Source organism: Mauremys reevesii, linkage group 1 (genome assembly GCF_016161935.1).
Source record: "Mauremys reevesii isolate NIE-2019 linkage group 1, ASM1616193v1, whole genome shotgun sequence".
Lineage (NCBI taxonomy): Eukaryota > Metazoa > Chordata > Testudines > Geoemydidae > Mauremys > Mauremys reevesii.
The window spans coordinates 268,215,525-268,241,237 of NC_052623.1; the positions used below are offsets into that span (position 1 = coordinate 268,215,525).

The 25,713-nt window shown below is 46.0% G+C and overlaps 1 protein-coding gene across 2 annotated transcripts; it reads right to left on the bottom strand.

The window, feature by feature from the left end:
- Nucleotides 1-3,435: 3,435 nt before the first annotated feature.
- CBX6 (chromobox 6) lies at nucleotides 3,436-24,095 on the bottom strand. Of its 2 annotated transcripts, none has more exons than XM_039488298.1 (5): nucleotides 23,851-24,095; nucleotides 23,690-23,733; nucleotides 23,411-23,476; nucleotides 23,186-23,252; nucleotides 3,436-12,480 (listed from the first exon to the last, which is right to left on the bottom strand). In XM_039488298.1, exons 1-5 carry the CDS (start codon nucleotides 23,917-23,919, stop codon nucleotides 11,569-11,571), a joined length of 1,158 nt encoding a protein of 385 aa, XP_039344232.1. In that variant the 5' UTR covers nucleotides 23,920-24,095; the 3' UTR covers nucleotides 3,436-11,568. The 2 variants fall into 2 exon arrangements, with proteins under 2 accessions (XP_039344232.1, XP_039344224.1); XM_039488290.1 differs by having other exon boundaries at nucleotides 3,436-12,534; nucleotides 23,851-24,093.
- Between the last annotated feature and the right edge of the window lie 1,618 nt (nucleotides 24,096-25,713).

Here is a 25,713-nt window from a genome sequence, read left to right on the forward strand (position 1 = left end):
AGGCTCAGTAGGTGCAGAAGAACAGTTGAATGTGCCTTTGGTCGTCTGAAGGGTTGCTGGTATTGTCCATTTACGAGACTGGACCTCAATGAAAAAAAATCCCAAAGATTATAGCTGCCAGCTGAGTGCTGCATAATATCTGTGAAGCAAAGGGGGAAAAGTTTCCACCAGGCTCGAGGGCAGAGGTGGAGTGAATGGCTGTCTGCTGAATTTGAACAGACAGATACAAGGGCTATAAGAAGAGCTCAGCATGGAGCTGTATGGCCCAGGGAGGCTTTGAAAGACCATTTTATGAGGGGCCAGAGTAGTGTGCTCGAGCTGGCCTTGCTCTTTTGCAGCCCGGTATGAATCTTGTAATGAGTGCTGTGTGTGTAGTAATACAACACTGCCAATGCACCTTGTAATACTGTCTGAGAATGATGTGGGTTCTGAGACAGGAAACTGGTGAGTGTCAGACATGCTCAGCACCAGCCTGCATATGTTGTGAACGAATAAAGATGAATTATGTTTCAAAAAAATAGAATTTTATTCTGTAACATGAACCAGGCAAAGTATTAAACATTTAGAACTTTATAAAACTTGATAAATTAAAGGAACAATTTACAAAGGGGAAAGAACTGTCATTTTATATTTCAGGTGCGCACACACCAACCGTGACTTTCACAGGTCAGTGAATGTGCAGATGTGATGGTCTTTAATGTCTCCCGGATTGGATTGGTAGGGGCAGTGCAGTGGTCCTTGATGCCATGTGGAATGTAGAGGGGCAGTGTAAGGAGGTCTCAACATTGAGTTGTTTATGGGCTGCAGAGGGAGGTAAGCCTGGGATTCTTGGACCTGCAGGTCTACCAGAGTCTGCAGGATCTGTTTGCTGCCTGAGAAGCACCATTATGCTCTGGTGCATCTCCCTCTCCTCTCCACTCCTTCCTTCCCCAAGCTGTCTGCAAGGGTCATCCTCCAATGCAGCATAGACTTACATCTCCTAGAACATATGATCCGGAGTCCTCTTCTTTCTCTTCCTTATCTGGCTCAGGCGTTCTGTGGGTGTGGAGGGGGAGACCCTAAAGGCCACACCAACAGCAGCTGCAAACACACAGGGGTGCCATTGTCAGTGTATTCACAACAGAAATCAAACCTTAGGATACTGGACTCACTCCTCTTGATCCCCAAAAGTTGTGAGCACTGCATTCTCAATTCTCCTTGGGCTTGATACAGCATTGTGCCAGTTACAGCACCAGCTGGCGGGGTGGTTGGGGAAATGAAGGTGGATAGCTCACAGCTATTAATATAGTTGTATAGGGCAATAGAACTGAATAGTGGCACTGTTGTCCACTGGCAGGGGTTAATTTAATAAGTATCTCACTCCTGACGGTAAAAGAAGCAGAGAGAACAGCTACCGCTGGCATCCTGATGCCACCTGGGCACGTATGCTGCTAGCTTATGTACTGCAATGGTGCCTGTTGAAGTTATCACTGAGTGGTGTGGAAGTGTTCTACGGTGGCAGAAGAAATAGAGCAGTGCTCCCCAGAAACCTTCGGCAGAGGATTGCAGAGTGCCTCCATCACAGTTTCATCACAAGCTCCGTGGAGGATTCACAGGACATCCTGGAGTGTATAAACAAACGGCTCTGCATGGTCCCTTCTACCTAACTCTAGAGGGGGATGAGAAGCAGATAGCAACTCTGTCTCTTGGTTGTTTCACTACCTCTTCTACCATAAATAAAAGAGTAATTAACAGAAGTCCTGCTAGTTTGGGGGTTCCATCTCTGTAATTTCAAAGCAAACTGCATCCTTACCAGAGGTTCCTTCCCCTGCACCAGGCTCACTCTGGTTCAATTGTCAGAACTGGCTGGACTGTGTTGGAGTCAAAAACATATCCTGGCTCACTGTGCAGCTGGATCCCCTGGTTGCCTGTCCCCCATACTCCTCTTCGCTGTTCATGGCAGGGGCCTGTGACTTGGGCTCCTCCAAAGTATTCACAGGGCTCTCGGGTGTGAGGTCTCTCCCAAGGATGCAGCTCCGCACCAGATTGATGGCTTCCCTTGCCTTCTGGTATGCCTGCCACAGCTCCTTGGCTTTCATGTGGCATTGCAGCTGGTCCCTCTTCTAGCCCTTCTCCTGCACGCCTCAAGCAATCTGCTCATAGATGTCAACATTTCTACAGCTGGATCGGAGCTGTGCTTGCGTTGCCTCTTCTCCCCACAAACCCAGGAGGTACAAAACCTCCTGTCTACTGCATGTAGCTGGCATGGGCAGTTGCACATAACAACTGGCATAACAAGCCAGGCAACCGAGAAAAGGAATTTCAAAAATTTGTGGGGCTTTAAAGGGGAGGAACAGCTTCCTGTCCACCTGGCCCCTGGGAAGCAGAGTTCACAACAGTGACCAGAGTGATCACTGTGGGGCATTGTGGGCCAGTTCCTGGAGGCCAGTAACAGTTGACATAAGTAACACAGTATCTACACTGACACTGCATCAACCTAATTACATCAACCTTGACTATCCACCACTCAGGGAGGTGGTGGTGTTAAGTCGCTGTACCGGGGCATTTATATCAGCGGGAACAAAATTTAAGAGTAGACACATCCACAGCTAAGTTGATGTAAGCTGCCTTGTGTTGACCTAACCATGTAGTGTAGACCAGGCCTTAGTGGTCAGATCTGGTGCCCACAGACTCTTCTGGGCCAAATTGCAGCAAGCACTGAAGACAAAGGGAGGGGAAATAGATGATGAGAATAGACTTGTCTTGCCCCACATCTAGATGGGTTTTCAATATGCCTCTCACTAAGCATTTTAAATAGGAGGCAGGAGTTGGGCATTTCCACATCATAACGCTGGGACTGTTGTTTTGCTTTTAGTAGAAAAAGGGCACGAGGCTTCCAACTCCTCTTCTTCTAGTTACAATAGATTTTGAAGTCCAAGAACTACGTATGAACCAGTATCAAGAACAAATAGCTGTCAGGTTTGTCCAGGTAGTTAGCATGTCACTTGTTGCCAGTATCATATTGGGATTCCAGGTGAATGGATGGCTCCAGAGGAGAACATCGGTGTGTCTGTCCATGTCCCCTGCCTCTGAGAGCAGCAGTCCAGTTTCTTGTGGTTTTGGGCAGAGGCTTGACTATCTTTGTTCTTCATTTGTATTTGCTGCTGTTTTGTTTTGTTTTGAAATATGGAAACTACCTAAAAAGCCAAGTTAACAGCTCTGCTAGTCTGTCCACAATTACTTAAAGGGCAAAAGACCTGTTAAGACCTCTAGTCCACTTTCCAACACGCCTTGTTAGACAAGACTTATCTGCAGTATATTCTCCTGTGCTTTGGCCAAGCTAGTTGTAAGTAACTTTGTGATGGGGTGAACACTGCTTCCCTTGGCAGGTTAAAACATGACCACTCACCTTTGAAAATCACAGTGAGTCACATACACACAAGGCAGGCAACAGGCTTTGGAATGTAACTATTTATTGGGGTTAATATTTTTCTTTAACTCCCCATTTCTGGCATCGATACAATACTCAAGAGCAGCAGAAAGAACAAAATGTACAAGAATACAAGAGTAATTAGCACAAACCGCCCCCAAATCCAGAGCAAACCATTTTTCCGCTGGAAATGCCAATAGGAGGGGGATCCTATCGCCCCACCCCGCATCCCATCCATCCACTCTAGACAGAGTTTAGCCAGCTGGGAACTGGATTAAAATAAGCAAACGCAAACACTATATTTAAAAATGAAAATTACAAGACAAAAAAAATATAGATATACAATTCATTCGTGCATGATTCTTTAATTAAATGCATTTTTCAAAATAAAAAAGTTACAAGATATTTAGGTTTATTTTAAATTAAAAAGAGTCACCACCTCCCCTCTCTGGGTATGTCTCCAGTTGGCTGCGGGTGTGTGATTCCCAGCTTGAGGGGACATACTTACCCCAGCTCTCATTGAGCTTGCATACTAAAAATAGAATGCAGCCATAGTGGCACAAGCCGCAGGATGGGCTAGTTGCCCCGAGTACATGCCCGTCTGAGACCGCAGAGTGGCTAACCTGTCCCACAGTTCGCACTGTCACAGTTACACTCTGTTTTTAGTGCATTAGCTCAATAAGAAGTAGTGTGAATGTCTCCTCGAGCTGGGATCACACAACCAGCTTAGAGGGTAGCCATACCCTGTATGCCAAGTGTGGGGTGGGTAGGAAGGGTACATGGGTTGCATCAGGACCATCACCATTATAGAAATTACATCAAAATCTCTCTCTGGGATAAAGAGGAAAGCCCTTATCCTGCAAAGACTTAGGCACATGCTTAGCTTGAAGCACCCAAGTACCTTTACACCTCAGGGGAACTACTCGCCTGCTTAAAGTTAAGTACTTGCATAAGTTTGCAGGACCTGGGCCTCAGCTTGGCACCTGGGGAGGTGGAGGGAAGAGGCAGATGGGCAAGCCCAGATTTCCCACCACCACCTTGCAATTTTCCACCCAACATTTTTTTTAAAAAATGAGACTCCTGAACTTGTTAAGAAGGGAAGGGGGGCATGGCAAGTAGTTTAGCTCCAAAATTTAGATTTTAAAAAATATAATGGTAGATTTATTTATTTATTTTCAGAACTTGAATGAAGTTTCCTCCCCCCACAACAAGGAAACCCATCTGCCCCTGCTGCACTGGAAGAGTCCGGGCTACTCCTGGGGAACCAGGAAGTGATACTGACCAAGCTATTTTCACTGTCCTAGCAGAAGTGCAAAGTAGAAAACTGCAATAATGGAGAAAATGTACTTGGATTTAAACAGATACGTTTCCTGTAGGAGGCCCCAATTCAGAAAAGTACTTAGATCCATAACCACCTGCTTTAAAGTTTTGTGCATGCTTTAAGTGCTTTGCTGAACAGGGATGGATTTAAGCATGTGCTTCAATGCTTTGCTGAATCAGGGCATCATGGGGTTTTAGTTAATATAGGGATTAATGTTTAAACTACTTAACCTGCCATTGCCCCATGAAATTAATCTCTCTTGAATCACCCACCACTGCCAATATTTAAGACCACATTACTCTGATTTCTCTTACCGATGCTCTCCTTTGGGGTATCACCCTGTCTCTTTCCTCTGCCTTTTTCACACTATTTCCCCAGTTGCAATCATATCTCAATACCCTCTTCCCCATACCAGTTTTAGATTGGCCAGAGAGGGCAAAAGTGGGGCACTCCACACCGCCCCACCCAGACTGAACATGCTGTCTCTGCAGAAGATCCCAGACAGCACTCCCTTGAGGGACATGAGTGGAACATCCCTAACAGATGGAGGTGTCCTGTTAGGGTGGAAAGCATGTCTTGGATGCAGATCTGCATCTAAGACAGAACTTTGGACGGTCCTGTAGGGTTTCATCCTGTGCTAGGCAGCAGAAGGTGGGAAGGACAGAAGAACTGCTAGAGGTACAACCCTGGAAAAACTGGTATCTTCCTTTGTTACCTGACTGAGATGTTGGGCGGGGGAGGAGGGGAAGAGGGGGAAAGGAACCAGCAAGTCCCCACTGCTTGTAAACCAATGAGGGCCATCTCAACCCTGGAAGTGTATAACATGTTATAATGAGCATATATGACCACAGTGTCAACACAACTGCCTCACTGTGGGGGAGGGGCGACTAGGAGCAGCAGGGATGCCCAGATCTGATGTTGGATAATTGACCTGGGGAGGTTACGTAGCAATTGGAAAAATAAGGGTGGGGACGAGGAGATGAGATTCTGCTCCTCAGAAAATGTACACATTGGACTTTTGGAGGAGGGCCAAAACGCTCCCTCATTCAAAGCCAGAGTGACAATGCAAGGAATTTATAAAATATCTGGGAAGAAATGAGTTGGTTCTGAAGCAATACTCAGCCCTTCTATAGCTCTATATGCACATTACTAAATTTAGCCTCCCAGCATCCTCTGGGCATTGTCCCCACGGTACAGACGGGAACGGAGGCAAAGGACAGAGAAGCAACTGCACAAGGTCACAGGAAATCAAAAGAACCCAGGAATGCCTAGCTCCCAGCCCCAAGAGCAACCCTCTGAACTATGATACGTTTGATACAAGGATTGGGATGGATTATGTGGGGGATTCTTTTATATATATATAGATATATTCATATAAAAAGTAAATAAGATCCCAGCTCTTGCATGATTATTGGGCAATCCAAAAAGCAGCAAAGCAAGCAACACTGGAGCAAAGGATACACCAGGCCAAACAGTGCAAGGCCTCAGAGTTAGAAGTGCGGGGGTGGGGGACGGACAAGAACTCCTCCAAAGGGACATGGAGGACTTAGCCAGACACCCATTCTTGGTGGCGAGAAGGGCCACCCCAGTTGGCTACAATACCTTTTCCTCCCCCCCATACCACATCCACAGATGCCACTGTTGATGTGGTGTGGAGGGTGGGGGAATGACTCCCTGCCAGCACTGCTGCTCCCCACCCCAACCTGTGCTTTAGCTTGGATATCCATAGGGAGTTCCCACTCTCCATCCCCAGTACTGTCAGGTCCATGAAGGAAGTTAGACTGACTGTTGGGAATATTGTAAAGCGCCTGAAACTTCCCTTAACAGCAGAGGCGATGAAAGGGATTTAACTCCCCAGGAAGACTCAGCTCAGACAGTACCCATTTGGTAAAGGAGGGAGGGTACCTTACCTCCATCCCAGCTGGGGTGGGAGGAGAAGGGTGACTGAAGTACAGGAGATGCGGAGACACTCCCCCACTCCCTGAAAATACACAGCAAGTTAGTGGCTCACCTAAGATTAGAAGGCAGAACTCCCCACTGGGCCTACATACATCCTCCCATTCCTGCAAAGGCTTTGTATCCTTGTCAGCTCCATACCCATATGCTAGCTTCATTCAGAAAGACCAGAACGGCGTGCTGGGCAAAGGCAGAAGATTAGTATATATGCTCAGTTCAGGACTGAAGCTGTAGGTCCGGACAGAGGAGCACTGGCAGAGCTCAGGGGTGAAGAGTGGAGAAAATGAGTTCCCAAGAACAGCACAGAGGAGATACAGTTTTGTTTTGTTTTTACCCAAAATGCACAGAGGAGACCCTGACACGACAGAAATCTTAGAGTCCCATATCTAGTAACTTATTACATTCAGACGCCAATGTCTGGTTCCCATCCTCTTTCCTACAGTCACCCCAACACAGCAGATGAACAATATGCAGCAGAGAGACACAGTGCAGCCTTGGCTGGGAAAGCTCCCTCCATCATTATGGGACATTCACACACACCCCCACCCAGTCCAGAAGAATACAATCCTGCTCTAGTAAAAACCCACCAATGCCACCCTGGCTCTTACCCCAACATGCACTCGATACACCCCGGCCTTCCCAAGGAGAGGGTGCTCCCCACTTGTCCAAAACTTCAGGTACATGTCGGGGTTTCTGCCTTCCTCTGAAGATCTAGTAGTGGCCATTGCCAGAGGTGGGATACCAAACTAGACTGGGCTACATCGGGTTCTGCTGTGGCAAATTCTGTATTTAAAATGTCATTTTCACTAAGCAGTTATATCAGTGAGCTGATAAGACAAGGAAGGGAGCTCTGCCTTGTTCTAAGTGAGCATTTATTCTGCTCTTGGGGTGGTTATCTGGCAAGAAAGGTGAAAGCCAATCTGAGATCTCAGCAGCTCCACTCACGTGCCATTTCCATTTTACCAGCCTGGCCCAGACCCCATCAGGTCAGGATTTACCATTCTGCAACAACTTTGGCACCACTGTACCTGTGAAGGGGAGAAAAATACAAAGCCTCCATCTAATTTCTGGAGAAGGGGTGGGGAAAGGGAATGGTAGTGCTGTTGGATGGAACCCACTCCAACATTTGGGGAGGTGGGGAAGAGAAGGGTAAATTATATGGGTTTTCTCCAAAACAGGACTTGCCTCTTCAAATCAGAAATTGTTGGTTACCCCAAGGACACCCTCCTCCAGTTCAAGTGAGCCAAATACCATCCCAGACACACACTTCAACACTACAAAATACTCCTTTCTCTAAGACCCATCTAATACCACTATAGTTTGTGCAATCACTGCATTTATTATTCATTTTTAAACTCTCTCCCCCATAGAAATTTCATTTTTTAAAAACTTTTCTTTTTTCTTTTCTTTTCTTTTTTTTTTGCAAAACTATTCATTTCACTTTTTCCACTTTCCATCATAAAATCTCCTCTAAAAACACAACAACAAGAGAATAAACATGGCACAGACAAAGACTGTTTCCCTGGTTTGGGGGGAATGCTTTTGCATACTCCCTCCAACCCTATGCCCTCTCTGAAAGCATGGATGGGACCTCCCTTTTATCTTCCAGTAGGGAGGGAGTAAAAAATAAATCAGAGATGGAAGGTGAGCATAACCCACATTCATACCAGTGTGGAGTTTTGTCAGCCTCTAGTGGCTGGACCACACAAAGATTTATGAGACTACTACTGCCTGGTCTTTAGCTCAAGCAATAGAGACTCATGCTTTTAGATCCAGAGGTTCAGGGTTCAATCCCCACAGGTGACCCACCCAGGAGGGTGATGACACAAGCAGTCAAGCTACTTCCCCTGACTGGATTGCACTTCCTTCCTACAGAGAGATGATCTATGATACGAGTTCCTCCAAAGCCCAGTGCTCCTCTCCCCTCTTTATAATTCCAGGAAGAAGGGTCACCAAGCCCCCATGCAATCCTCTTGCCAATGCTCCAGAGGAAGGCGAAAACCCCTCATTATGAAAAAAATCCAGGAATACCAAACAGACATCAGGAGGAGGGGGAGGGGGGAAAACTCTGCCAAGTAAACATTTCTTGGCTAAAACATGTCAAGAGTTTCCTATTAAAGTTCCCTTTTTTCTCCCACTTAAACTTTTCAAATATTTCTGAACTTTATTACCACGAAACAAGAACGCCATCACATACACGCCAAGAGTAACCAAGCAACCTAAAAATAAAAGTGACGGGCTGGCATGCATCTACTTTGTAAAACAGTTCCTCTTATCTTGCAGCCTCATAAATTAATTCCTTTTAAAAATCGTCTCTCTAACACAAGTCTCCTTGTTATTCTTCCAATATAGATCTCCCACATCTCCCCAACCTGCTTGTTTCTGAAGCTGCAGCCATTAGAATAAGTTACCATGAAATAAGAGAACCTTGCATGCGCAAGGTGAAGGAAAGATGCAAAACAAAGCAAAGACAACAGGCAGGTATTAATTCACATACACACGTACATATCCAACAAATTACAGGAAGCCTTGGACTGATGAATGAATGGGGAAGTCTCCCCCACCCTGTAACTGGTTTTGAAATATTCTGCTGGATTTTAAAAGTTTTGTTTAAAAAACCCACAAAGGATGGGCAGTTTTGTGTGTGTGTGGGGGGGGGGGGGGTTGTGGTTGTGTGGGAATACAACTAACCACAAGTGGGATCATCTCTCAGATTGGCTACACACAAACTGGAATTTTGAATTCACACCTTTTTAAAATGTTGATGCAAGTCTCTGTGTGGACATTTATTTTGCAGTAGGTGAGTTTTAAGGCTGGTCTACACCTAAAAATTAGATCGAACTAGCCACACATTGCTTAAGGCTGTGAAAAATGATGTGCCCTGTGCAATGTATTTAGGTCAACCTAAACCCCACTGTAGGCGCAGCCAGGTCAGTGAAAGAATTCTTCTGTCAACCAAACACCACCTCTTGAAGCGGTGGTTTTACACCGACAGAAAAACCCCTTCTATCACTGTAGCAAGTGTCTATGCTACAGTGGCGTAGCAGCAGCCGTAGTGCTTGTAGTGTAGACATACCCTTCAAATCCAGGGTGTCTGCAGGCAAAACCACAAAAGGGGTGAATTCCACCCAATTTAGTTATTTGGGGGGGGGGGGTGAGAGAGTGAGTGAGTGAGAGAGGAGTCCTTAGAGCTGAGTTCCTCTCTCCTCCAACCAGTACACGCACACCTGTAGGCATATTTATTAATTATGGATCCCACAACAGGCAACACCCCCCCGCCCCCCACCCATTTTTCCCCATGGTCATGGAATCAAGGCAGACACTCACTGCAACACTAATTTAGACTGAATGTATCAGCCTCTCTTCCCCACACCTCAGTGTTTCACAGATTCAGCAACAGTGGAGTGGGGAAGTGAGGGAGGGGTATCTAGCCACGAAGCTCAGCACTGACATAGAATCAAACAAGCCATGGAATGGCAAAGAGCGCTTCTGCACCTAGGACATTAAGAGCATGTCTCAGGGAAGTGGAGAAAGCCACATCATTGCCTGCTTCCAATTACAGAGGGTGGGGGCCATTCCAGATCCAATTTCACACTGAACATGTAAAACCAAGGAGTTGGGGGTGGGGTAGGGGGGGCGGGGGAAGGAGAGGCAGGCAGGCAGGCGGGCGCACACACACACACACACACACACTAAATGTAAGACACGGTAATTCTTACAACAGGTTCTTAGCACCTTTGGTTGACAATTGTAGAGGCAATTTCAGATCCTGGAAATGGTTGTGGCGAACTCTCTCCAACCCACCCACCAGAAAGAGATGAAACCGAGCAGGAAGAGTAGCAGATCTTCCTTCGCACACACAAGGCCTGTAAAGCGATTCAGTGGAGCCAAGGAGGCTTATATTTTCCCTGGGAGGTAAGACTTGCTGACCTCATCTGGCTGGGGTAATGTCATGCCAAGCCATTGCTCCTCCTGAATTGATGGACGGATGTGTGGCTTTCCCACTTCCATTAGAAAAGGCTTAGGAAGGGTACAGCATGTCTCAGACCCGAGCAAGTGCAAATGATGAACATGAGGAGGAAGATCCAGGCTGGAAGTGACAGGCCCAACAAAGCTGAGCAGACTGGAAGATCTGGAAGGGAAGGAGCAGAAGGGAGGAGGAATGGCCCAGGTGGTCTCAAAGTGCCCATACAACTGCCAAGTTAGCACCACTAGTAAAAGCAAGAAGGAAGTGAGCTGGGGGCATGTGTTGTAGGGGTGCAACCCCCCACTCGGGCTCTGTTGCAATCTCGTTCTAGCCCTGATGCTTTACCTTCTGATCCCCCTCCCCCCGATAGTGTCCCTCTCCCAGAGATACAGCCAGAGCTACTGAAGCTGGATCATAAGAGACAGCCAACCCATGTCACAGAGAAAGGAGAGGGTCAGAGCTGCCCTGGGAGAAGGCAGGGTGAAGAACTGGAGAAGTGGAAGTGTACACAGTGCAGGGCAGAGGGGGAAGGTGGGGAGAGCACAGCCCCTTTCAAATGCCTTATCCATCTCTCCAGTAGCAGGAGCTCCCCCATATCTTCAGAAAAGATGCGGGGGGGATCCTTCCCCACCCAGCCCCAACACATACACCCTGTTGTCGCCCAGGCGCCTTACCAGTTTGACAACATGTTCTTTGAAGACAAATGATCATTCCCCAGCCCAACCCCTCGCAGCTGTGACATCTGGGAACTTCAGACACCTCTGCCCTCCAACTCCCACCCCAGTCTCCGAGCAGAAAGAAAAAGAACCGGGGAAGGGGAGGGGGGAGAGTAGGAGAAAACTAACAACAGCCATTCACACCAGGACTTCTTCCAGCAGAGCCTCCCCTACCCCCCCAAAGCAGGGAGCCAACTTCTCACTTGCTGCCTCCTCCACCTGCTGCCACCTTCTCAAAATCCTCTGCGTTGCAGAACTCCTTGATGGTGACGGTCAGGAGATTGCTGGTGACATCCGTGACCACCACGTTGGAGCAGGGGGACATCTCGGGGCGCCAGTCGCCAGCCTCCTGCTCTGGGTCAGAAGAGGAGAGGGACGATGAGGGTGTCTGGCCCCCAGCACATCCCCCAGGGGGAGAGCGCTTGCTGGTGGCCGCTGATTCTGGTGGGATCGACAGGTCCAGGACCTCCGACTCGCGCCAGTCAGGGATGGCAGGGCTTAGGGTCTCGGGAAGCAGCTTTGGGGGAGAATCGTCTGGGTCGGAGGAGGAGTGAGGGGTAGGAGAGGGGCAGCCTGAGGAGCTGGAGCTGCGGGCATCGTAAGGGGTGGAGCTCATGATCAGCCCACAGGAGGCACCTTGTGAGCCCCCTGCCTCCATCTTGCCCTCCAGAGATGTGGCCGGTGCAGTGGACGGCTTGTTGTACAGCGAGAAGGTGCCGAACTTCATGTGGCGGATCTGGGTGCGGAGGATGCTCTCGCTGAACTTCTTACTCTTGCCAATGACACGGTTTCGTGAGGGGATCTTTGGCCGGGCCAGGCCCCCTCCTCCACTTGCGGCCTTTCCGCCCTTGTCAATAACCTTGAGGTTGAGGATGATGCGGCTGCGTTTGGGCTCACGAGGCTTCACCTTGCGGTTGATGATGCGGACAGTCTCGGAGAAGGGCGAGACTGGAGGACGTATGCCAGCCCCCCCGCCCATACCCCCGCTGTTCTGGGGGTCTGGGCGGGGCAAGGGACGCCGGGACATGCGATGGCATCGCCGGATGTCTTTCTTGAGCCGGTGCACTGCGGCGCTGGAGTGCAGCTTGGGCGAGGAGGTGCTAGAGCCAGGCTTGACAGAGAAGTGTACATCCCCAATGTGAAGGGCCTCCGCCTGGGCCCGAGCCTGCGGTGGAGGGGGAGAGAGAAGAATAGAGTCAGAGATGACCTGAGATATGCCAAGCCTTGAATCGGGGGCACCTCAGCTTGGGGTGACAAGACCACATTAGAAGCACCCTGTCAGGAACCAGAGAGCTACACCTCGTTTGTATACAAAATAATATTTAAATGAAGAAATAAATGCACAGGACCCAGTGGTGAATGGCTGCCAGAAGTACCCCTCAGTACCTGTTACAGCCCCTAGCTCTGGAGCCTTGGCTCTTTAGTTCAAACTGTAGCAGCTCCTGCTTTAGCTCCGGAAAGTCTCTGTTCAATCCCCAATGCGTCAGCCAAGATGGCAGCTCTGACACTTGCATCATCTTTGACAGATGAGAGAAACGACCTGCTGGTGTGTGTTCAACAGCAATGAAAACTACCAACCAAGGAACTCAGAGCCATGGGAAAGGAACAGCAGATGTTGTCTGCAGACTGTTACTATCAATCACCATGAATGGCTCCACCACAAACAAGGGAAGTTCGCGCAGGGCAGCCAGTCAGGTTCTAGGGCTTACCAAGGACTGCACTTTGAGGGAGTCTGAGACTAGGTCTGCACTACGGATTTACGTCGGCAGAACTACGTCGCTCAGGGGTGTGGAAAATCCTCACCTGAGTGACGCAGTTATACCGACCTTACCCCCTGTGTAGACAGTGCTATATCTATGGGAGGGCTTCTCCTATAAGCGCTCCTGTCGTCATAAGTAGCATCCTCACGAAGCGCTACAGCAGAATTGCATGGACAAGCATTTCCTTGACCTCCCCTTCTTACATGCTCCCCTGAAAGAGGAGCACAAAGGAAAGTGCCCAGGGAGCCTGGTGCCAGAGAATCTAAAGCTACATTCAATTGTTACTATACCCTGTCACCAGGAGAAGGGGCCAATCATCCTAATAAGCATATGGTGGTGGTTGGTGGGGCTGAGCACCAAGAAGTTTATTTAGGGTGAGTAAGAACCCCAAAGCATGCTAGGCACTGTCTGAATGTAGGGAACAGGGACTGTGTCCATAAGCTCACAATCTAGAAGACAAACAAGATGAAGGATAGGGGAGAGGAATAAAGCAAGCAAACAAAGTCCCATCCAGACTATTAGTTGGTTAATTTCTTGTAGGTGTCATGGGAGAAATGGATCTTTAGGAAGGGTTGATGGAGAAGGTTGTGATCTGATGGATACTGTGAGAGGAAAGTCTCAGATTCAAAGTTCAAAAAGATACTGGACATAGAATCATAGGAGTGGAAGGGACCATGAGAGGTCTTGTAGTCTATTCCCCTGTACTCAAGGCAGGACTAAGTATAGACCATCTCTGACAGTTTTTTGTCTAACCTGCTCTGTCACTGGAGATTTTTAAGAGATTCCACAACCTCCCTAGGCAATTTACTCCAGTGCTTAACCGCCCTGACAGTCAGGAAGTTTTTCCTAATGTCCAACCTAAACCACTCTTGCTGCAATTTAAGCTAATTGCTTCTTGTCCTATCCTCAGAGGTTAATGAGAACAATTTACCTGCCTTATCCTTGTAACAACCTTTTATATACTTGAAAACTAATGTCCCCCCTCAGTCTTCTCCAAACTAAACAAACCCATTTTTTTCAATCTTCCCTCATAGGTCATGCTTTTTAGACCTTTATTCATTTTTGTTCCTCTTCTCTGGACTTTCTCCAATTTGTCCACATCTTTCCTGAAATGTGGCCCCCAGAACTGGATATAGTACTCCAGTTAAGGCCTATTCAGAGCACAGCAGAGTGGAAGGATTACTTCTCATGTCTTGCTTGCAACACTCCTGCTAATACAACCCAGAATGTTTGCTTGTTTTGCAACAGTGTTTCACTGTTGACTCATATTTAGCTTGTGATCCACTATGACTCTCAGATCCCTTTCCACAGTACTTCTTTCTAGGCAGTAATTTCCAATTTTGTATGCGTACAACTGATTGTTCCTTCCTAAGTGGAGTACTTTGCATTTGTCCTTATTGAATTTCATCCTATTTACTTCAGACCATTTCTCCAGTTTGTCCAGATGATTTTGAATTTTAATCCTATTCTCCAAAGCACTTACAACCCCTCCCAGCTTCGTATCATCTGCAAACTTTATAAGTGTACTCTCTATACCATTATCTAAATCATTAAGATACTGAACCGGACCCAGGACTGATCCCTGTGGGACCCCACTTGATATGCCCTTCCAGCTTGACTGTGAACTACTGATAACTACTCTCTGGGAACGGTTGTCCAATCAGTTATGCACCCACCTTATAGCAGCTCCATCTAGGTTGTATTTCCCATGAGATGCTTTTGAACAGACTGCAAACATCTTTTTATTTACTTATTATCATTATTGTTACTGTGGTGTGAAAAATGTTTCTCTGGAGTCTGGACCTTGACTATACCTTGACAAAAAAAATAATTAACTACCCCTGACCTAGGGTCTATTGTAGTTCCCGATGCAATTCTTATGTTCCTATTCCACCGGTAGGTTCCAATGCAATTCCTGTGTTCTTATTCTCCCCCTAAAAACTTGTCCAGACTTGTCCTGCCCCTTCAGATGAGATATTTGTTTAACGTGACAGATTAAATAGTGAAAAAGTGTAGAAGAAGCACCTGCTTTTCTCAGAGAAAAGAGAGAGCTGCTCTCCCCATTCCTCCCCAATAAATGTATCAGGAGTCATATCTGCTAACGTTTGGGACAAACATTTTTAGTTCTTCTTATTCCTGTAGAGCCACGCCATCTCTGGGAGAGTGAGCTGGAATTTACTCTGGCTCGTGCATCAGCAACAGGATTGTCTGCAGGGAGCTAATTACATTTTCATTTGTAAATTGAGATAGTCTGAGCTGGAGACAACAAACACGGAACCCTACAGGGTAATTTTACACTTGCTTTTCAGAGCAGAGTCACGCTTTAAATGGCACCCTGCAAGGATAAGATGCTCCTACCCCATTGAAACAGACTCTCCCTCATCCCAAACAGAGTCACTCTATAATTCCCTTGCCCTCAAAACCCAGCCCTGGCCAGAAGCAAGCAGACCTTTTGGCCCCACACCCATTATTGCCTTGCCAACTTAGAATCAAATGATTCTTGTACCATCTAGTGACCACAGTGAGAACTGCAGTCCCTAGGATACAACATCCACTATCTCACCTCCTCCTCCTGACTCTCACTCACACAGAGCGAGCTCAGGACAGGTTCTGGGGAGCTAAGGTTTTAAGCTGCACTATTATCTCCTCTGCCATCATGCAGCTTGTACTGGACCTATAGCTCTCATCATGGGAATGGGGAGAAAACACTCAGAAACTTAGGAGCAGCACTTTTAAAGTCATCGAAGCGAGGAACCAAGATGGGGCTTATGAACCCACTCCAACTCCTTATATCTGATCCCAAAAGATTCCACTCCTGCTAACTGCCCTCACCCTGCCCACTTCAATCCCAAGTTATGACAAGAGCGCAAGCTGCAGGAAGCCCCAAACCTCTCAAGCAGCCCTGCCACACAATGGGAGAAGTTGGGACTGGAGACTTGAGGGCACGTAGCTCATCTCTTGATAATACAAGGCTATTCCCTACAGTAAGATCTCCAGTGCTTTGTCTAGTCTAGATGTAAACAGCTCCAGTGATGGATGGGGGCTTCTACTGCTTCATCTGGAAACGATTTCACAGTCTAAAGGCTCATCTACGCTAGACATTCTATACCTGGAGTTAAACGATTGTCAAATAACTCAAGGTGGTTAACGTGTTTGTAAGGCCAGTGTGGACATTCCCCAAATGTTTATTCCAGGCCACAAACATGTGTTTATCCTCAGCAAAGGTTAAAAATCTCTAGCACAGACAAATCCTAACAGATTTCACTGTCAGGCATGACGTCCTAATATGCATCCAGAGTTTCATTTGGCTCAGATTCATCCATTATTCCATGCCCTATGTGCCTTACAGCACAGCTATTCAGATTCCTAACCCAAAGAGCCTACAGTCTAGTACAGGGGTAGGCAACCTATGGCACGCGTGCCGAAGGCGGCACTTGAGCTGATTTTCAGTGGCACTCACACTGCCCGGGTCCTGGCCACCGGTCCGGAGGACTCTGCATTTTAATTTAATTTTAAATGAAACTTCTTAAATATTTTAAAAACCTTATTTACTTTACATAAAACAGTAGTTTAGTTATATATTATAGACTTATAGGAAGAGACCTTCTAAAAATGTTAAAATGTATTACTCGCACACAAAACCTTAAATTAGAGTGAATAAATGAAGACTCGGCACACCACGTCTGAAAGGTTGCCGACCCCTGTTTAAATAGCTCTTTGAATCCGAATAATACCTCACTCTTTTCCTCACCATTTAAAAACATACAGACGGTTGTGGTTCTCTTCAGACATCTTTTAACCAAGTTATTCTGGTCGATATTTTACTTTGAATCAGTGTCTTGTCTCACACATCATTATCACAGCCCCTCAAGCATTTTTATTGTTCTTCTCTGAACTCTCTCCAGTTTGGGATTATCTAGTGGTGTGGTGCGGTGCAGTGAATGACATATCTTATTCCAAGTGAACTGAAACCATACAATGAGGGATTATTAACTCCCTGATAGCTGGCATGACTCCCTCTGCACAGAAAATTCATAAAACCCCTTGTCTTTTCTGCCACTACATCATACTAATCTGATGTGTGATTTGCTTTTCACTATCACACCATGGTATGTGTCTCTCTCTCTTTTAAAAGTATTTCTGCTCTCAAAGTTTCTTTTGCTCACTGAATACTTGTGTCCCAGATTACTTCCTATCCCAGAAGCACTTGTCTGCATTTTTCCTGGTTGAATCCATTTCTTATTTCCTGCCCATATTTTATTTCCCTACCCTCATGACACCTTGTATTTTACTATCCTATGAATGGAATTAATATGCTGGTTGTCTCCTCTAATAAATTTACAACAAACAGGCTAAAATGGAACCTAACACTCCCTCCAACTCAACACGCTGCTGTTAATCATTGCTTAGTTTACATTCTTTGCAATGCTTAGCAATTCATGTTAGAGTACACATACCCAAGTCAGCTTGAATTCATTTTTCAAGTAAAGTTTCAAGAAACAATATCAAATGCTTTAGTAAAAACCCAGATGTCCCAACTACCGTGTTCCCTCCAGCCACTAGTCCAGTAATTCTACCAAATACGTGATCAAGTTTGTCAGATATCATTTACAAATGCTCCTCTCTTCCCCCTGAAAGTTGATAGTTTTGCTGACCCATTCATTTTCTCCTCCCACTCCTGGCTATGTGCCTGCTTCCCTCTATACCTGGAACTACCTCCCAATCCCAGTTTACAAAGTCGTCTTCCCACTCAAATCTCAGCAAGAAACACACTTCTCCCCGCTGAAGACTTAATTCTTCTATGGTGCTCATGAATTGTAAGGGTTCATAGTTTAAGACAATAAAAGTTGATCCTTTCTCTGAACTTCACAAGTGCATCTTAAATGCCTCCTTCTGATGGTAAATTCCTTGGAGCAGGAACTGTCTTTACCTTTGTGACTTTAGTGTGGAAGATGTGCTAAGTGCTGTACATAGAATACCCTGTTTACTGATCATGGTTCAATTTTCACCAAGATGAAACAGTCTGCAAACATCTAGAGATTTTGTTCTCGTTTAACAGAGAATGAAGGTTGACTTACAGCACAGTAATTGCTAGGATCACTTTTTTCCCTTCTTTTGGAAATCTGTATCACATTTGCTCAGCCCCCTAATGAATTCTCATCCCCTAGCACCTCCCTATTTCTGTTCTTTTTTAAATAATTATTGCTAGTGACCTAACAAATAATTTCATCAGTTCCTTTCCTTCACACTCTAGGACACACATACTGAAGACAGGGTGATAAGTACATATTCGAGTTCCTCACAAATCTTACTTTACCTAATTTATGTCAATAACTACAAATACAAAGTAATAAAGACCTTGGATGCAACTCTTTTCTTGTTTTGATTCAAACTAAAACATTTCAGTAGCTCTGCCGTATTTACATGATTCCTCCCTTGTTTATTAGTGCATCTGCTTTGTCTTGTACTCCCCCCTCAAATAATATATTTATAAGGAGCCCTTATTTCCCCTTTCACCTCTTGGCCTAGCATTCTGCCTTGTTTTACTGCCTGTCTATTCTGCAACCTTTAGCTGACAGAGCAACAGCAAGCTGTGCTCCTAAGCAACCCTACCATAAACTGTGTTTTCCCATTGGAGGAGAAATGAATGCTATAAGGGAACAGATTTCATTTTCAACCTGCTGAGGGGTAATTTATGAACAGGGAGATCAAAAGCAGAGTTTGAGGGGGAAAGTTGCTTAACACCATATTGCGCCTCCCCCCTCCACTTCAGTTTACAGACTAAATTAGGTCTTGCAAGCAGCAAGAGGAAAATCCCCTATTGTGCAGGGCAAGTGCAGTCTATTACTGCACGCTCTCGATTACTACTTCTTTCTCCATTAACACCCTCCAATCTTCACCTTATTATTTAGAGTGACTGAGAATAGAGATCTCTGCAAGCTGAGCAGGAGGGTCAGGGACATGTCCTCCAATAGCACATGCCTGACCTTAAGGAGTTGCATGTGACCCCTGAATTTCCCAAGCCAACAAAGCTGTGAGGAAAGAAGTATCCCAGGGAGGTGGGAAAGGAAGACAAAAGTTGCATGCGAAGTGTGTGTGTGGGACAGTTAATGTGTCTCTATTACCCTGCAAAAGCTTCCATTTTTCCCCAGACTGAATCTTATTGTTATTTCCCATCTATATGGGAACCTGCTACAGACAAAGTTCATCAGAGATGTCACATTAATAAAGGTTGGAAAGGACTGTCCCACATCAACCACTCCAAATTCCCCTCCCAAAGCAACAACTTATGTTTTCCATAAGTTAGTCTCACCTTACAGGCCATTGCATGCCATGATCCCCCCTGCAAATGAACTCATCCTCTGGGATTGAGCTCTTCATCCATGGGAAAGTTTGACTCAAATATCCAGAGAATAAAACCAAACCTCCTACCCGAAATACTGCAGCTGAAGCCCACACTTTCAGTCCTGCCATCCAGGATGCAAGAGCTTGTTAGTGATATCACAAACACAGGTGTGATATCTCTTAGTGACCGGTAGAAAAGCCAAGCATTAGAAGCCTGACTTAAGGCACCTAAGGCCAGATTTACAAAACAATCAGGTGCTTGAAGATGCAGATAGGCACCTAGTGGGATTTTTAGAAGTGCCCAAACAGATTAGGCACATAACTCAAATCAAAGAGTAATTCCTTTGTAAATCTGGCTCCAAATCAGTATTAAGGTAACTAAATAAATAAGCAAACGGAATTTCAAATCAGGCCACTTATTTAGATGCTGTAATATGGATTTACAAGCCTAACTTTAAACACCACATTTGAAAATCTTGGTCAGAAACATTATATATGAAACCATTCATTACGAGTGCATGCTAGCCTTTTAAAACCAGTCGTGGTTTAGTTCCGTATTTAATCTCCATACCTTCCAGTTCTAATCGGTTGAGTCTGCAAGTCAAAAAGAATATTGTTCTAACTGCCAGCTCTGCAAACTCCCCCGAGGACCCAAGAGTCAAGTTTCTCCCCCATGCTTCAGAAGTCCTCATCGGCAAGAGATTCTGCAGTCAAAAGAACTGACAACACGTTTAATGTGTGAGACAGAACAGAACCCTGCTTCTCCCCCTGTAGTGGCATCAGTTCTGCAGGATTAACAGGAGTCAAAACCTTGGCTTTGGCAGACAGAAAGATAGGACTTCAGTACAAAGGACTGAAGGGCCACTTTTAGCTGATTTTCTAACTGAAATCACTTTGCAAAGTTTCCTCAAAAAGTTTGGACAAGTTCAGATGGTACTAAACCAAAGGAGAGTTATTTCTTGCTGTCTAGTCTGGGGTGTTATTTTTAGGGCTGAATCAGATGTCAAAGAAACCAGCAACTAAGGCAAGTCCCCAGCACAACCTCATCTCCCCAGACCCCCTCCCAAGAGGGAGACACCAGCAGCTCCTGCCCTACTCAGTGCTCCCCACAGTGAGGCATCAACCTACCAGTGGTGATTTTTTGTTCCACACTTGGCCCTCTTCTCCAGCGTGTCAAGCTAGCTATAAGCACAAGTCAGAGGTTTTCAGTAACAGTCAAGTAGATTTCAAGAGTTGGGGAGGAAAAGAATTAAGGCAAGTCAGGACACCAGTGAAGGAATATTGTTAGTGGTGGTGGTGTTTAAGAAATTATAGGAATGCTTATTTCTTGAAGTGTCAATGATTTGTGTCCCCCACCCCCAATATTTTTTTTAAATAGAAAACCCATTAACTAGAAATCTAATCAATTTAGACAGTAAGTTAGAAGTAAGGTAGATTCATAATCTGTACCCATTTCTGAGATGCCCTGCCAGCTTTTTGTGACTTTAGAATCACATTTTGCTATATATAATATTACACATTTAAATTTTTTAATGAAATGTTTCCCTTCCATGTTGCTGTGTCCCATACAGACAGAAGAGGAAACCAACTGACTATTCAAGGAAACTGATTAGTCAAATACTCAATGTAAATAAAGAAGCAAAATTTAGAATGTTTCTTTTCAGATTTCAAGTGTCACAAGTAATTGTAGGTTAAAAAAATTCAAGCAGAAGTATTATCTTTAAGTCAATGGTGTCACCTTAAGCTTTCCTGTGCATTATTGGACTCCCAAATGCAAGAAGAGCTAAAGCATAAGCATCAGAGATAAAAACTGACTATAGAGTGAAACTGACTAGTTCAGTTTCACTGAGTGAAGAGTAAAAAGAAACACATCCATTAGTGGGGAAAGCAAACAGATTTTTACCATTTTCAGTTTTTAATTAAGGCAAGACAATGTAGGCAAGGGGTATGTGTGTGTGTGTGTGGGGGGGGGAGGATGTTCCAATCACCACCAGTGCTTCCTAAAAATTTTCAAAGAGCACCCCAATTTTTACCAGGGCATCCAGAAAACCCCACAATTTTTAAACTATTTTTGCGGTTCTCCCATATGCTGTATCTTTCCAAAGCAGATAACAGGGGGCATCCTACTGCAATGGTTCTCAACTTTCCAGAATACTGTACACCTTGTAGGAGTCTGATTTGTCTTGTGTACCCCCAAGTTTCACCTCACTTAAAAACTACTTGCTTACAAAATCAGACATAAAAATACAAGAGAGTCACAGCCACTATTACTGAAAAATTGCTTACATTCTCATTTTTACCATACAATTATAATATAAATCAATTGGAATATATTGTACTTACATTTCAGTGTATAGTAGACAGACAATGACTTGTTTATATTGCTCTGTATGAAATTTTAGTTTGTACTGACTTCGCTAGTGCTTTTCATGTAGCCTGTTGTAAAACTAGACAGATATTTAGAGGAGTTGATGTACCCCCAGGAATACGCATACCCCTGGTTGAGAACCACTGTCCTATTGCACAGAACTTTGAGTGCTGCCACTTAGTGCTTCACTTATGTTTCAACAGAGCTTTGAACATGTGAAGCCTCTCAACACCCCTGTGAGGCAGGAAAGCAAAGTATTAACCCCATTTTACAGATGGGGAAAGCAGACAAAAACGTAAAGTCACTTGCCCAAATCCACAGAATGAGTCAATGCCTGAGATAGGAGTATTAGATACATTACTAAAGCACCCATCTCCATAGCATCTGGGTATCAGATTAGACCAGAATTGAGAAATTCCTGACTCCCCACACAAATTTGTCTTAAATACACTGGATGTATTTATTTATGTATCCATTCATTTATGATCCTGGATTGGGATTGTTAGGGAAGCAATAATGCAATAAATTTGTCTGCAGGGTGTCAGTCAGAGAGCAGAATATGGCAGAATATAACTCTTACGGGAAAAAACTTAACTTCTGCTACAAAGGTCACCACCACCAGATTTTAAAAGGAGAAAACTGGGGACTCTGCCCTTTTTTCTTTTTTAAAGTCTTCCCTGTGAGACAAAACATGACTATGCGCGAAGAAACAAATATGAAAATGACACTGTCATTGCAGACGAAGTGGAGTCTTTAACTACGCCATGAAGAGGTAGAGTTATTCCAAGAATTCCAGAACAAGCAGCGAGCCTCAAAGGACCACCAATATAGCACCTGGGGGCATCTAGCATACTGACATGTGAAGAGGAGGGGGGGGGGAGGAGGCAGCAGCAGGACCCTTGTCATATCTTTAAAAAAGTACTACAAAACCTTTTCATAGCCACTAAGTATGCTGCTATATTATCACATACAGACCAAAGGGGGTGGGGGGGAATGAATGAACTACCACTGTGGTGGGGAGAGAGAGCAGGTAGGTGGGGACAAACATCTGGGGGTGGACGGGGGTGTGTGTGTGTGTGAGAAGACTGACAAAAAGATAACATCCCCACAAACACGTGCGCGTACACCCCAGCTTTTACTATCCCATTGGTGATAATCCCTCCCTACTCCAAGCAGCATCTCACGCATTTACTTCTAGTCCCCCCCCCCTTTTATTTAGTTGCACCAGACCCCCAGACTAAGGGAGGCCCAAGTCATTTGAGAGTTAAGTACCTCCAACAGTTGACAGGCAGCGGGATTTTGGATACATCTAACTGGGCCTAAGTTATTTAAATAAGAGTTACCTTCAGGAGGAAAGTTTTAGGCTTGGGTCCTCTCTTCTTGGGCCCATACAGCTCACGCTCTCGTTCCCTTGAGGGAGTCAAATTTTAGAAAGTTAAACTTTTTCTTTAAAAAAAAAACCAAAAAACCACACACACACACACACACACACACATACACATTATTATTATTATATTTGGTAGCTCAGATGTCAAACAAACAAATGTGCTTTCCCCTATTAAACTCACTTCTGCTCAAAGGCTGCAATAAGTCGGGAGTCCAGGATGTTCTCTTCAGGTTCCCAAGTGCTGTACCTGCCAAGGCACAACAAAATAACCAAAACAGGAATACCCGCATAAAAAAGGAGAAGGGGGGGGGGGAGAGGAGGCAACCCCAGAGTACAGTTTGCGCGCATGGAAAAGGGATGCATAATATCTCAGAGCAGACTTGGGGAAGAACCCTTTATACACACACACATATACACACGCGCGCACACACACACACGCAGAAATACTCAAACAACTCACTTGATGGCCCAGCCTTTCCATTTCACCAGGTACTCGATGCGCCCCTGCAAAACACAGATGAGGGAGGGAGAGAGGGAGGATTAGCGAAATGGCCATTGCAACAGACCCGCGGCAGCGGGGGGCCGGGGCCGGGGCCGGGGCCAGGCTGGGCGGCTGCTCACCTTTCGGATCCGCCGCTTGATGATGGATTCGGCCGCGAACACTCGCTCCCCCACTGCAGACAGCTCCATCTTTGCTCAGCAGCAGCAGCACCCACAGCCCATAATAATCCCGCCCGCTTCTCCCTCCTTCCCTCCCCCTTCTCAGGCCGCCGCCGCCGCCGCCGCTGCTAGGGCTCCACCGGCTCGCGCACGCTCGCGCTCGCTCTCCGGCTGCACGTGACCTCTCTCCTCTCCCTCTCCCCTTCACCCGTGCACCGTTACCAGGGTCTCCCCAGCGGCGGTTGCTAGGAAAAAAAAAAAAAGGAGGAGGGCGCAGGCGCGCGGGCTCTTAAAGGCGCTGCGCGCGCGCGCGCGCGGGCTGCAGGGAGCGAGGCGCGAGCTGGGTTGCTGCTGGGGCGGCAAAGCGCTGGGCCGGGGAAGAGGCCCCGGGTGCAAAGAGCAGGGCAAAGCACAGGGGCTTGGAGTGTAAACGCGCTGGGGGGGGGCAGTTTTAGATATACAGCCCCCCTCCCTCTGCTCCTGGTAGGGTGACCAGACAGCAAGTGTGAAAAATGGGAATGGGGGGAGCGTAATAGGAGCCTATAAGAAAAAGACCCCAAAATCGGGACATCTGGTCACCCTAGCTCCTGGCTGCTGTTAACTGGTTGCTAATGAGGCTGCCTTCCCACCAGGAGATCCCAGCTCCCAGGGTCAAGGGGGCAGGTGCATGGACAGTCCCTGTCCATCATATCAGTGCAGTTAGAGGGACCTGCCGGCAGCACGTTGGTCAGGAAAGGTCTGTACACAGCTCAAGCTAACAAGACTAGCCCAACTTATAAGTAAGGCATCAAAGAACCAAAACACGGTTGGGAAGAGATGGAAACCCCCATGCTTCAGGGCATAAGCTGCCCTCTGAAGAATGGGGGTTAGGAAGAAAGTTTCCCTGAGATCAGGTTATCCTATAACACTCACCACAGGGTTTCTTGCCCTTTCTCCTGAAGCAGCAGCTAGTGCTGGCCACTGCCAGGGACAGAGTGCTGCACTACATGGACCACTGGTCTGACCCAGTCCCTTTCCCATTGTCCTTTTCTCATAGTTAAAGACCATTTTCCTACTGCACACACAGCAGGTGAGACCTAACCATGTTCCCTTGAACTAGCCAAGGTTCCAGTTTGATTCTTGAAGCACAATTAGGTCCCATCGGCTCTTTACACTCACTATTCTGTTTGAAATCAATAGGGTGCTCAGAATTAGGGCTTATCTACACCCAGCTGTACCGCTATAACTATACCACTATTGGTAAAGCAGTAACAGCCACTAATGTGGATGTAGTTATAGCTGTCTGAGGGTGCTATACTCCTATAGCTTATTCCCATATGGGAAGAGGAATAAGCTTTGACATATAGGTATCTTTATGCGAGTATAATTGCATTCATGCTCAGAGTTGTACCATATAACTTAACACAGATTCACACACTTAACTGACATAATTATATTGGTACAAAAACTGTAGATCAGGACAGTGGGTGAGTGTGTTTCACCTCAATGTACAAAGAAGCAGAGATAGTCCTAGACTCAAGCAATGCAAATGACCTCTCGAGGTCCTGCATTTTTAGAGTCCCCCCACCACCACCACCACCAGTAGCTTCCACTGATTAAGCAGTTTTAAGGCCACTTCAGGCTTTTCTCCAGAAACAGCTAGAGAGGGGGAAGAAAAATCACAGCCTCCCTCTCTATCCCAGCAATCTGGAATCCAGTCAATCCTAAAGTAGTGTGTGCACAGAACATTTGGAAGCAAAGACTATGGATTTACTTTTGGGTGCCCAGCAAGTGCATTCTGTGTTGTACAGAATAACAGCAATATAGGACTGAAAGGGATCTTGA

What these genes read in the sequence shown, in the direction of transcription:
- CBX6 (XM_039488290.1), bottom strand. Translation starts at nt 23,919, where the DNA reads ATGGAGCTGTCTGCAGTGGGGGAGCGAGTGTTCGCGGCCGAATCCATC. An exon ending in TGGAAAGGCTGGGCCATCAA is followed by an intron (nt 23,477 to 23,689) that starts GTGAGTTGTTTG and finishes GTGCCTTGGCAG; the next exon opens with GTACAGCACTTGGGAACCTG. An exon ending in CTAAAACTTTCCTCCTGAAG is followed by an intron (nt 12,535 to 23,185) that starts GTAACTCTTATT and finishes CCTCCACCGCAG; the next exon opens with GCTCGGGCCCAGGCGGAGGC.